At 42.8% G+C, this 13,703-nt stretch overlaps 1 protein-coding gene across 6 annotated transcripts in view; it reads left to right on the top strand.

Moving 5' to 3' along the window:
• ASPHD2 (aspartate beta-hydroxylase domain containing 2) overlaps positions 1–13,703 on the top strand; it is a 161,755-nt gene that overhangs the window by 67,582 nt on the left and 80,470 nt on the right. For all 6 annotated transcript variants that reach the window (XM_069759068.1, XM_069759076.1, XM_069759084.1 and 3 more), the window contains exon 2: positions 6,348–7,483. In XM_069759068.1, coding sequence (XP_069615169.1) covers positions 6,532–7,483 — 952 coding nt within the window. In that variant the 5' untranslated portion in view covers positions 6,348–6,531. The remainder of the gene's footprint in view (positions 1–6,347; positions 7,484–13,703) is intronic.

Here is a 13,703-nt window from a genome sequence, read left to right as displayed (position 1 = left end):
TTCACACCGTGACCGTCACCCCTACGTCACGGATTGAGGTGACTTTAGGCCAACAGACGGCTATCACATGTGCAGGGGGGCTTATCTTAGTTATCCCTCCACTCCACGATGTGATGAAAAAACCACACACAAGGCTATTGACCTCTTAGTTTACAGCAGGGGCTTATTCTAGGTATCCCACTGCTTTTCTATATACCACGAACTGCAGGGATTTATGTATATCCCGCTTACAGTTCCACTTAACACTTGCAGCTCTCTGGCTCCCCCTTACTCTCAGGTCAGATTAGGTACTGCACCCTGGGTAATTAGTCGCCAGAAAGGCTGCCTGCTATGTACTGGCTATTGGGCACGCTGCAGCGACGCGATAACTACTCCCACTCAGGCAGGAACAATAATTATTAACGCCGCAGCCACTACAACATAACCCAAAAGTCTGCACACTTCTCGCTGCCACCAGCTTCGATTAAACGGGTCCGAAGCTAACCCAACACAACAGTAACAGTAGCGTATTTCCCTTCAGAAGACTTAGGGTACGGTTTTTAGAGCATGGAGAAGAACTAACATATAATAGTATATCCCATTAAAAATAATTAGGCAGTGCTTTATCAAAAATAGTTTATAAAGATGTTACAAATGAGACAATTGCAAATATGTACATGGGTAATTATAACATAAAGGGAATAAAAGAGAAAAGATAACACTCACATGTTAAAAACATGGCGGGCACCCCAGGCTAGTGCAGTTTCCATACATCCCAGTCCATGGGATGTACTCAGCTCTTCCAGAACAATAGGACAAGGAGTCCAGAAGAAGAAATCCAGCAGAAGGGTGCCTCCTCAGAGCCTGCCAGACACTTAAACCCTTAAGGCTGTGACATCACAGAAAGGCTGGCTTATCCAGACCCTCCTCTCTCTACATTCTGCCTAAACTTTAAACTATTCTCTCTAATTTCTATAACTTCACTACAAAACACGTCATAGTTCTAATAAACCCATCAATCATCTCGGGTTAACGTGAGCATTCTAATGAGATCAAATATGTCCTATCTGGGATACATATTTACAGAGAAATCCCTACTTCTTTACCAGACGGAGTTAGAAGCCCGAGTTTCATGGGATGTGTAGATACACCGAGTGAGGATAAGAATATATATTTTCGTATTTCTAGCTTAAATCGTTTGCCTAATATCTAACAAAAACTAAACAAAGAATCTTTCATGAATTTTTGGAGCCCTTTTCCTGTTCTAGCTGGAGGAAGGTGGGAGGGGTGAGGGACTTTCCTCTGAGCCTGGAATTTACGACCCCAGGGCAATAAAACCCCCTTCTAGCATACAGTCTGTAGCCCAGAGAGAAACAAGTAGAGTCAGCTAGTGAAGGGGGGGTTTAGCCCACCTCATGAGCTGACGAGCAACTAAACTTATATGATATTTCATACCATATCGTGACACCCGCTATAAAATACATTGGGAAATGTCCGGAAAAAAAACGCATCAAAAACGCACCAAAAACGTGGCCAAACCGCGCAAAAAACGCATGCAGATTTCTTGCAGAAAATTTCAGGTTTTTCTCAGGAATTTTCTGCAAGAGATCCTGAACGTGTGCACATAGCCTAAAGGTTTTTATCAGTGGCCGTGGTGCAGTTTAAGAACCCATTGTAATTGGTATCTTATTCCAAGTATTCTATTTATTTGCAGATTAGTATAAAGTATTATGTATTATGGCTGCTGCTGAGGAAGGCAGGAACTGCATAAACCAACAGGAATGGTGAGATAAAAGTAGCTGTCATATCACATAATACACCGAAGGATTAATAGTGTTACAGTTAGGAGCTGTGAAGATCAAATCTGAAAATGTTGTTTTTTTTTTTTTTGTTTTTTTTTGTGTACCGAAACAGGATTGCCTCTCGAAAACTGAAGCTATGGTTTCAATATGTTCTTGTATTGCTTCAAAAGAGCGTGTTATCTGTTAAAGAGAGTCAGTCACAGCCGCCCCCCCCCCAAAAAAAAAAGCAATTAATGAGGTTGTCCTGGACTTTAACATCGATGGTCATCAATGTCTGATCGGTGGGGGTGCGACACCTGGCACGCCCACTGATCACCTCTTCCCGGTGTCAGCAGCTGCCTGAACTGCTCAGTTACGGAGCTGCACCGCACCGCTCCATTGATGGAATAGTGGCCGCGGCCAGGTACTGCACATCCGCCATCAATTGATTTGAGTAGAATCTGACTGTCTAATAGAAGAGTTCCTATATTTTTAACTGTCTTTAGTTGTAAAAGCAAAGCATTTCAAAATTTTAATGGAACCAAATTGCCAAAATGATATATAGCCATAATGCATGTATTTAGGTAAAAAAAAGTCACCAGAAGTTTAACAAGCCTGAAACCCCTCCCCCCCCTTTTTTTTTTTGACTAAAGGTACCGTCACATTTAGCGACGCTGCAGCGATCCAGACAACGATCCCGATCGCTGCAGCGTCGCTGTTTGGTCGCTGGAGAGCTGTCACACAGACAGGATCCTGCTGTGACATCGTTGGTCGGAGCAGAAAGTCCAGAACTTTATTTCGTTGCTGGACCTCCTGCAGACATCGCTGAATCGCCGTGTGTGATGCCGATTCAGCGATGTCTTCACTGATAACCAGGGTAATCATCGGGTTACTAAGCGCAGGGCCGCGCTTAGTAACCCGATGTTTACCCTGGCTACCAGCGTAAACGTAAAAAAAAAAAAAAAACACTACATACTTACCTTCCGGTGTCTGTCCCCCGGCGCTGTGCTTCTCTGCACTGTGAGCGCCGGCCAGCCAGAAAGCAGAGCACAGCGGTGACGTCACCGCTGTGCTTTCCGGCTGGCGCTCACAGTCAGTGCAAAGAAGCACAGCGCCGGGGGACAGACACCGGAAGGTAAGTATGTAGTGTTTTTTTTTTTTTTTTACGTTTACGCTGGTAACCAGGGTAAACATCGGGTTACTAAGCGCGGCCCTGCGCTTAGTAACCTGATGTTTACCCTGGTTACCAGGGGACCGGCATCGTTGGTCGCTGGAGAGCTGATCGCTGCTGCCTGTCAAACTGAACGATATCGCTAGCCAGGACGCTGCAACGTCACGGATCGCTAGCGATATCGTTCAGTGTGACGGTACCTTAAGAACAAAATCCCGTTAAGAACAAAATCCCACCCAAAAAATCCTTGGACTGAAAATTTGATTGGCTATTGTTTGTGGCCTCACAACTCAGAAGATGTTGGGGGAGAGAAGTATCAACATTTTGAATTTTAAATGCCCATCCGGTAGGTAATCCCCCACCAGAGAAGCCTGGCGCTGGGGTTTTGGGTTCTTTTCTTTGTTTCAACGTTCTTTTTATTAAATGTAAATGGAACAGGCAAACAGATATTATTTAACACGTATTATTACACAGTATGAAAGCACTTTCCTGATACAATCTCTAACTAATAAGGATACACAGAAAGTTCGATTATGATATAGATTTCTATAAGAGAAGAAACAATGTGAGCACAATCTGACAACGTCAGTCTTCTACCATGGCAATCCGCTATCTGACAAGGGGAAAGTAAAGAGATTTGACAAACTCCATCAAGGTCTGAAATACCAAGAATAAACTCAGGTTTGGACCTAAATTGGATCCATAGCTCCCTAATTTTCCGAAAAGCATTAAATGACCCTTGTGAGCAACTATTTCAGCAGTGTGAAACAGCAGGTCTATTTTCCTAAAAAACATGTTTTTTGGTGGGGATTTGGGATGATTTCCACAGCGTGGGAATGAAGATCTTCCCAGCTGCTATTATGTTACTAGCCAGTTTAAAGGTTAAAATTTTCTTTGGCCAAATAGGTTGAGGAGTGTAGACTGCGGCAGTAGAGTTGTCTCTTGATCAAGAACTTTCGAAATTATCTCGGACACCATTTGCCAGTATAGCTTGATTTTTGGGCACGTCCACCATATGTGTAAATAGGTTTCATTGCATTGCACCTTCAACACAACTCATAGGTAGCAGGATGCCAATTGTTCAATTGTGTCGGGTACGGTACCAACGAGACACAACTTTATTGTATATAAATTCTCTTGCACCTTTACACATTGGGATGGATCGTGAGATCTGCTGTATATCTGGGCAATTTGTTCTTCAGTGAAGTGGATGTTAAGATCTCTTTCCCAGAAGCCTATGTATGCCCTTTTGGGGTGGGCTCTTTCACAAATTAGGTCATTATAAATTTTGGATAGGATTTTTTTGGAGACCTTTGCTGCAAGCAGAGCTGTTCAAATTGCGCAATTGGGCGTAGCAGATGAACTGGGTCTTTATACTTATTACAATAGTCTTTAACTCTATTATATTGGAGAAAATGAATATTTAATGGCTCGAGTGTCTGGAGTTGCAGGAGGGTCAGTAAAGATCCATCTGTGAATAATTGGTCGGGAACACACCTCTGAGTCCTTACTCCTTCTCTGTATCCTTCCAATTTTAGTATATGTGCTGCCGAAGCGAGCACGGGGTCCTGAGTTCTAATCCCACCAAGGACAACCTCCGCAAGGAATTTGCATGTTCTCCCCGTGTTTGCTTGGGTTTCCTCCAGATACTCTTCATCTCGCACTCCAAAGACATAATGATAGGGAGGTTAGATTGTGAGTCCCAATGGGGACAGTTATGATGTCTATAAAGCGCTGCGGAATATGATGGCCATCTATAAGCAATGCATGATAAATAATTAGAAAATGCTTTTATCACAGTCTAAAAAATAGTTTTGTTTTTTGTTTCTTGATTGAGATACATTGAATTGCCGGCACATTGATATCTATATCTCAAACAGCACAGTTCCTGTGCTAAGAAATTGCTTGTTAATAATGCAATGTCTAGTAATTATCATGCATGCATATGCCTGGGAGGGGTGTTTTGCATGGTAATATGATTTTGGTACTATATAAATCTCTACTGTACAATTAAGGAGGCAAGCTTCATGCATCCAGCAGCATTTTACTAGGATACCTAATTAGGCGCCTTTTAGAGCATAGGAATCAACTTTTCATAAAATGAATTATTTGCTTTCAAGTCCTGTATATTTGTATATGTTTGCATTATACTTCTACATCCTCCCACTTTTTGCTCAGTTGTTTTGAAAAGATAGTTTGCTCGCCATAGATGTAAAGATGTCGACAAGCATAATGATTGAGGTGGGATGAGAGCTGCCCCAAGGAAATGGTCATAAATGAAAAGATAGTTACCCTTGGGAACAGCTTGAAACCATTAGAGTATATTAGGAAATATTAATAGTGGGATACTACTGTTTCAGAAGCTCATGGTTCTATATTATACCATGAGTAATTGTACAATTTTCCTACAGATGTTTCCTACATATTCTTCATGGTTTTCAGTATTTCTGTTTGAAGTCAGTCATTAGAAAATATAATAGCATCCCCAGCTTAAAATGGGCTTTCGCAATCGGATTTGGTGCAAGCCACTGTGTTTAGCAGAATCTATGAAATGCCCTATTTATTCTCACTTTCAGCCCTATGCAGGGAAGATGACGGAGCCCCTGCGGCATCTGCTCCGTAGTCGCTAGCTGGACAGGGTACCTAAATAAGCTGCAGTCAGGCCCTGAGAAACTCGCCCAAAGTCAAGGAAAATTAGATCAGAATCCAGAAGAGGCAGGCAGAGCAATCGGACAACTGAGGGGTCAACCAGTCCAAAGTCAAAACCAGAAAAGTAATCCAGCAAGTAGGGAAACCATAGCTGGGTCAGAACAGCAATCCAATAAAAGTGTACCGTGTAGTACCAGAATACAAATCTTGGCACAGGCCTACAGTACTAGGAATCTTAACTTGGAAACTGAACTTGGTGGTTGACTGCCCAATCAGGGCTCTGATTGGTTCCCTGGGTGTCTCAATCAGTCAGTTGAACCTTTGCATTGGCAAGACGGTCTACATCTGAGTGGCTGGGCAGCTGACCACACTGCTCAAGTGCCACTTGACACCTCTGAGAAAATTGGAGCACTGGCACGGTAGTCCAGAAAACATATTGAGAAGTTGTGTAAATGAATAACCTTTGATATGGCCATTTATTAAGGAATACATTTACGGAAATGATATGATGATACTTCTAATAACCTAGAGAAATGTTACAATCCATTTCAACCAGGCAAAACCAATTCTAAGAACCATACACACAACTATTATTGTTACCCATCCCAAAAATTAGTTTGGATGATTTTCCATCTATGGCCAGTTTTACAACGGGTAACATAGGTTTGTTTCCAGTGTTTTATACCATGTATATTAGCTGATATGTTTTATGGCAAAGTGAATTTATTATTTTGTTTTTTTTTTCCTGTTTATTTTATTTCCAACAGATCTAGACAACCCGTGGTCCTCTTCAGAATGACCTCTCCTCAGTGGATGGCAGTAAAGCCGGTAATGACACATTGCTACGTCCTATACAGAACCAGACCCCGGAAGTCTGTATGGTCCCATGTGTTTCTATGCGCTTCTGAATGTCAGCACCAAACCCCTCGCAGCTACTAATACTCTGCTTAGATGTCTAAAGAGAACAGGCAGGATCATGTTGTGTTGCTCACCAATTCATCCATATTAACCCGCATGGTGTGGGCCCCTCCTAGAACTTCCAGTCCTTGTTGTATTGCATCGTCTTACAAACCAGACAGCGCCTGGACAAAAATGTCTGCAGAGTGGTTGACTGACTGGACCTGTTTGCTGAAAGGACTCCGTGACCTGATTGCTGGCTGCATCCAAGCTGTGCGTGACTGCAATACCTTCGCACTAACCACCGTAATCTGCCTCCTGCTCTTGTTTGCATGGTATTGTTACCGAGTTGGCAAGGACCAACCCCGTTCTCCCTTTGCCACTGTGAATTTACTGATCCAGAGTTCAGATGCGAAAGGCTTGCAGAACGGGTTTGCTTATTGCCACTCGCGTGAGTGTGTACGCTGTACGCATAATGATGGACTGAACCAAAAACTCTATCACAATCTGCAGGAATATGCCAAACGATACTCCTGGTCCGGCATGGGTAGAATTCACAAGGGTATCCGTGAACAAGGTCGTTATTTAAACGACAGGCCATCCATTCAAAAGCCAGAGGTTTTCTTCCTTCCTGATTTACCCACCATGCCGTATTTTCCACGCGATGCTCAAAAGCATGATGTAGAACTCCTAGAAGAGAATTTTGCGGCCATTCTTAGTGAATTTGAAGTCATCTACAAAGCCTTTTCAAACTGCAACTTGCCTCAAGGTTGGAAAATAAACAGTACGCCCACTGGTGAATGGTACACGTTTTATTTAGTCAACCAAGGTGTGTGTATTCCTGCCAATTGCAAGAAATGCCCACGGACGTATAGTTTGCTTGGAAGCCTCCGCACCTTCATTGGCAACAATGTGTTTGGGAATGCTTGTATATCTGTGCTTACTCCAGGAACTGTCATCACAGAGCACTATGGTCCCACCAACATCAGGATAAGATGCCATCTTGGTATGTATTTTCTAAAACTGTATATTATGATGATATTATGTCATTAACTGAACTGTACTTTCAATCAACTTTACATAAATGAATAGTACAGGTGACTATAAGAAACTTTAGAATATATCATCTCAGAGAAATCTGACCACACGTCTCCTGAAGATTTCTTCCACTTTGAAAACAGTTTAGCTCCATCTTGCTCAGAGACAGACTGCAGGCTTTTAACACAGCCCATCTAGGGAGGAGGAAGAGCGAGGAGCATGGAGAAGAAACAGGCAGAGGGAAACCTAGAACGATTGTGATGAACTTTCTAACCACTTTTACCTTACCATAAAGCTCATTCACATCCATATAACTTCAGCTCAGCTCTGCAGTATAATATACTCCATGAGTTGCTTGTAGTGATGAGCGAGTGTACTCGTTGCTCGGGTACATGTGGGGGTTGCCTCGTTGCTAGGGAATCCCCACATGTAATCAAGCTGGCTAATAGCTGTAAATCATTCAGCTGCGGCGATGAAAACTTAATCTCCGAACAAACACTCGGAGGACACTAGTTGCTTGTTCTAAAAAAGTGAATGAAGAGCAGGAATCCTCTTCTCTGAGTGTCTGCAGTGATCTTTGCTATACCCAGCACAGCAGTCTGCAGCACCAGTGGATTGCTGATGGGAAAGGGTAATGCCGTAGAGGGGAAAAACTGGTGAAAATGCAAGATACAAGTCATATGTTGGCCAGAAATAGTGTTATTCCTCATGTACATACAGTACAGCTTATGAAAAGTTACTTGAAAGTACAGTTGCCCATTAAGTATTGAAATACTATAGCACAATAATGTGTTGGTCTTAACGCCTGTGATTTCGAATCATTGTTCTTAAAGCGTGGTTAAATTTGCAGTTAGAGTATTACCTTGTTAATTGCCTGGAAATTATAGCTTTAAATTATTTTTTTAAAGTTGATTTCAGTCTGTTTGTTAGATTCTTAAAACTTTTGTTACCCTTCAAGACATAATTATTGATATGTTGTAGCCCCTGTTCACTATCTTGCTAAGGGCTACTGTATTCAAGCTAGAAGAAGTGCTAAACTCAAGTGCGCAGAGTAGTGAAAAGACATCCACCTATCCCTCAAGCCAAGAAGCAGAAGTACTTGGATTATTGTTGCGCATATGCAGCTAGTGTTTAGTTCCATAAACTTTCTATTGTACATGAAATGTACAAAATTGACAGCACAGTACACAACACCACAAATTAAACAATAAGTATAGAAAGTGTGTAGTATTGTTTGTCCACAATGTGATGAATGGGTGAGGATGCATGTGCCCAAAACAAACGCTTACAAAAGATGGACAACCAGCGCAAATCAAATCCACTAAAAATATAAGTTTTATTGATCTTTAATTTATTGACTTTTAAAAAAATTCAATATAAGTCACATGATTGTTCTTCCCTCCCACAATGCCGTTGTCAAAGTTAAAATAAGGAAGTGATAAAATGTATGTATAGAAGTACCAGGTGATGATGAATAATCGATCCAATAAAGTGCAAAATATCATACCCAGCAGGAACATGACCATGTATGTAATAACCCACAAGATTAGAGTCTAAAACTTAATACTGAAAATGATGAAACCCGAATCAGTCGGCCCTCTGGGATGCTGAAAACCCCGACGCGCGTTTCGGTTAAACTTTCATCAGTTGTGTCTATTGAGCATGTTCACTGCCCTATGCACGCTTTTGTTCCTTTGCTTGCTTTGAATGACCAAAAAGAGAAAATCTGAACTTAAGGTCGAAAAAAAGAAAATAGGACAATAAATTTAAGGATAAATAAATTTATTGGTGAGGGTAATAGACAGTAGCACTACTTGCAAAAGAGGTTCACGCACAAGTTAAAATGTTAAAAATGGTTAAACATAGAGGTAAAAAAAATGTTAAAAATGGAACCGCAAGGATATAGAAAAAATATATAAATATATAAGCATAAATGGCAAGGTATTGAAACAATTCAAAAGGTCCACAACAAAAATGCCACAGTGATATTGTAACTAAGATTGGCTCACACCAACAGTAGAACTGGGATAGTCCTACAAACCTCTGGATCTGACACTATATATGTCAGAAGTACAAATGGCCAGGCTATACGCAATAAAAGTAAAAGATAAGTAGCAGAGGTAATACGTGACTGGATACAATATATAGCGTATACAAAGTATAGGGAAGACAAGTGAATAAACACAAGTGATGTAAGAACAGTGAGGGAGTAGTTGTGATTGTAATATATCGATAGGGCAAGCTAATACAAGCCAGAAATGTACAGCCTGTTGGGGTGAAACAAATCTGAGTAAGATAGAATAGTGTGAGTATGGGCACACCCCAACGCGCGATTTGGAACCCCGACGCGCGATTCGGAACGTGTCCTTCGTCAGGGGATAATCGATAATGGCTTGGGATTCAGACCACCATTTATAAAGTGCTGAAGAGGAGCTGCATCATTTTGGAGCTACAAATGATTACAAGTTTATCCTGAAAGGGAGCCTGTCATCAAATTTCCCAATATGGAAGTAGTGTTATGGCTGTGTAAGCAGGTCCTCCCCATTAAAAAAATGTTTGTTTTGTTTTTTTCTTTTTATGCAATCCAGTGTGCCAGTCATGCCAAATCTAGTGTGGACATCATATGCAAATTAGGCTGAAGGCGCTCTGGGGATGTGTTGGTACACTTGGAAGAAGCAGTCCAAGTGCACGGACAGGACCCCAGTGCGCTTCCAACCTTATTTGCATATGGTTTATGCTGGATATCCCATGACTGGCACATTGTATTTCTACAAAAAGGTATCATTTTTATTGGGGGACAGTATGGTCAATTACAGCATCTCAACGACTTCCGTGTGTAACATGCTGACCGGTTCCCTTTACACTGTAGATACAAACCTTATATAATGGGTGACCTGAACAGAAAATCTGAGCTACTCTTTCCCACAGATAAATGTAGAGGAGCTGTTTGGGGAGTAATGAGGCACAGCACAACACTAGTCAAGAACGGAGCAGTACAAGTACATTTTTGACATTAATACATTATGGCACCAAAGCTTGAATGCCATTTACTACACTTCGGTTAGACAGAATATATTGATACATCTTTTGTCCCTCTACCACTGACATCAGTTGCTAATAAAACGATGTACTGCACCCAGCATTCACATTCATTGGTGTAGATGGCTGCAGTGCAGTGTAACAAACTATTGGAAAGCAAAAGGTCCATACTATAGATGGTGTATGAAGGTGAATGCACGCAGGAGGCCACGGGCTTTAGGTTCTGTGCCTGAAGTGATGGATCGGGTGCTTGGATGATCTGACTCTGCATGTTCACTACAATAGGGAGAGGAAAAAAGGTGCTTCCAGATTCGCCCTCTTTCCTGGAGATACCGATGATAAGACATGTTACAAATCTGAAAGTTTGACTTATGGCTTCTGAGAGATTTGTAATTGGTATGAAATTGTTTACATTGAACTTTTTTTTTTCTTTACTTTTGAGTTGTTATTTTGTTATCACGGAGGGGTTTTTTCCATTTTAAAACTTAAGGCCCCGTCACACTGGACGATATCGCTAGCGATCCGTGACGTTGCAGCGTCCTGGATAGCGATATCGTCCAGTGTGACACGCAGCAGCGATCAGGCCCCTGCTGTGACATCGCTGGTCGGGGCAGAAAGGCCAGGACTTTATTTCGTCGCTGGCTCTCCCGCTGACATCGCTGAATCGGTGTGTGTGATGCCGATTCAGCGATGTCTTCGCTGGTAACCAGGGTAAACATCGGGTTACTAAGCGCAGGGCCGCGCTTAGTAACCCGATGTTTACCCTGGTTACCATCGTTAAAGTAAAAAAAACAACCACTACATACTTACCTACCGCTGTCTGTCCCCGGCGCTGTGCTTCTCTGCTCTGGCTGTGAGCGCCGGGCAGCCAGAAAGCACAGCGGTGACGTCACCGCTCTGCTTTCCGAACGCTGTTCTTACACAGGGCAGAGAAGCACAGCGCCGGGGACAGACAGCGGTAGGTAAGTATGTAGTGGTTGTTTTTTTTACACTTACAACGGTAACCAGGGTAAACATCGGGTTACTAAGCGCGGCCCTGCGCTTAGTAACCCGATGTTTACCCTGGTTACCCGGGGACTTCGGGATCGTTGGTCGCTGGAGAGCGGTCTGTGTGACAGCTCTCCAGCGACCAAACAGCGACGCTGCAGCGATCCGGATCGTTGTCGGTATCGCTGCAGCGTCGCTTAGTGTGACGGTACCTTTAAAAAACCATAGGACAGATATCTTGAAACATTACGATATTGGTGAGATTCAGAACAGAAATAGTCACTTTCATAAATACCTGGCTAATTTCACTGTTCATCCTAGCCTAATCTATACATTTTCCACTTTGGCATGACATTGTAATATAAGTAGAAGGTATAACAGAAAAATGCTGCATTCTCAGCAGTGAGGGGATGCTTCAGATCTTTGGTATTATCTGACAACTTCTTTTTTGTCTTGATGACATATGAGATGTTTAAATGAAGCATTCAGTTCAAGGGTGGTTCATTGTCCTCTTTTTTATTTTTGTTTATTTTGTTTCTTATATGAAAACTTCCTAAACAGCCTTCATTAAAAAATACCCTACCATTTCCTGGGTAATAACTGCTTTCCATAGCTGTTTGTCCTCGTTCTTTTGACATGGCTCCTACTCAGTTTCTGTCTGGGTCAGCTCTTTCTGTATCCCTTCTGTCTCTTCGCACTCCTAAGCTCCCCTTACACATAAAAATAATGTATTCGTGGACCAGGATATTAGAATGGAGCTAGTGACTATGTATTGTGTATGGGACCTAATGTGATGGCATTCTGCTTGCAGTTCAAAAGTGCTGCAAATGGCGAGGTCTCTTGCCTAGGTCAATACTGCTCTTATTTTATTCCTGTTGATCCCCTGAATTTTCAAGCCTTTTTTGCTAATGCTAATCTTTATGGACTGTACCAAAAGGTTGGTGCTCACAGGATTATCTTGCAGCTTGTCCTTAGGCTGTTCTTCATAGTTACCCTTCTGAATTATATGTCCCCCTAGTCACAGCAGGGGAGAACACATCTACCATAGCTTTGGTTGCAGCAGTGAAACTAGTTGTATACTGCTTAGGGCAAAATATATTGCTCCATTAGTGTCATACAAGTTAGTTTATCCTGCATTCTGCCCAAATACATATTAGACCAAAGTTGGCCAAACCGACCAATATTGGCAGGATCAGCGAAGAATTTACTGTGTGTGGGGCCTCCCTACTCTCCCCTGACACATGTATGGGTAGAAAGGTGTCTGGCCTGTTGAATTTCAAGGGCCAATCCTTTTGTTCACCCCGCAGATAAATTGCTGTCAAATGAGGCTGGCAATGGTTTTTTCGCAGAGAATACAAGAATGCTCAGTCAAGCCGACCATTGTTGTGTATAAAGAGACAGATGTTGGACGAACGATCATTCAAATGAACGCTAATAAATATGTGGAGTGGAATGCCCATCAGGGCCCTGGGGTACTTTAAGGGGATGTGTCACGGTGGTGGCGACCCGGTCTGTGGCCCTGGGTGCCCAAGTAAAAGAGGTTTGGATAAAGTGAAGGGGTTTGGATAAAGTTTGTTCATGACGCCACCTGTGATACTCGGTCAAGGGTGACCGACACTGCTTAACGGGGTCCACTGGGGTGATGATGTGGCAGCAGGGATGGTATGGCTTCCCACAGGTGAAGCTGAGTCCCCAGGGCTCCCGGTGTAGTAGGGACAGGTGGTAAGTATGGTAGAAAGAAACAGAGGACACAGGGTTGCATTCTCTTTACCTCTTTACTGAAGGGTTCAGGCATCCACAGTCCAGGGTACCGGATCACAGGTATAGGTATGGTCCGGCCGGCTTGGAAGCGAATCTGGAATCCCTTTCCCAGTGAGGTTTGTAAGCTTTCCTTCTAGCGCTCTTTTGCGAGGTCCTTGCTGCCTGTGGCTCCCTTACAAGGTCCTCTCCTGTCCTGGGACAGTACCCGTATGGTGGGCAATGCGAACCTTTTTACAGTGTCTCTCACGACCCGGTCACTCTGTGTACTGCTGCACCTTCAGGTGTGGGTGCGAACAGGCTACATTAAGTCTTCTGTCCTCCGGTTCTGCTGTGGGACATGGAGTGCGACACAGCCTCGGGCTCCCGGTGCCCGATTTCTACACTTCAGCTCAGAGGGTGCC

This window comes from Ranitomeya imitator, chromosome 1, assembly GCF_032444005.1.
Source record: "Ranitomeya imitator isolate aRanImi1 chromosome 1, aRanImi1.pri, whole genome shotgun sequence".
In the NCBI taxonomy this organism is placed as follows: Eukaryota; Metazoa; Chordata; class Amphibia; order Anura; family Dendrobatidae; genus Ranitomeya; species Ranitomeya imitator.
This window is presented reverse-complemented; position numbering and strand designations above follow the sequence as displayed.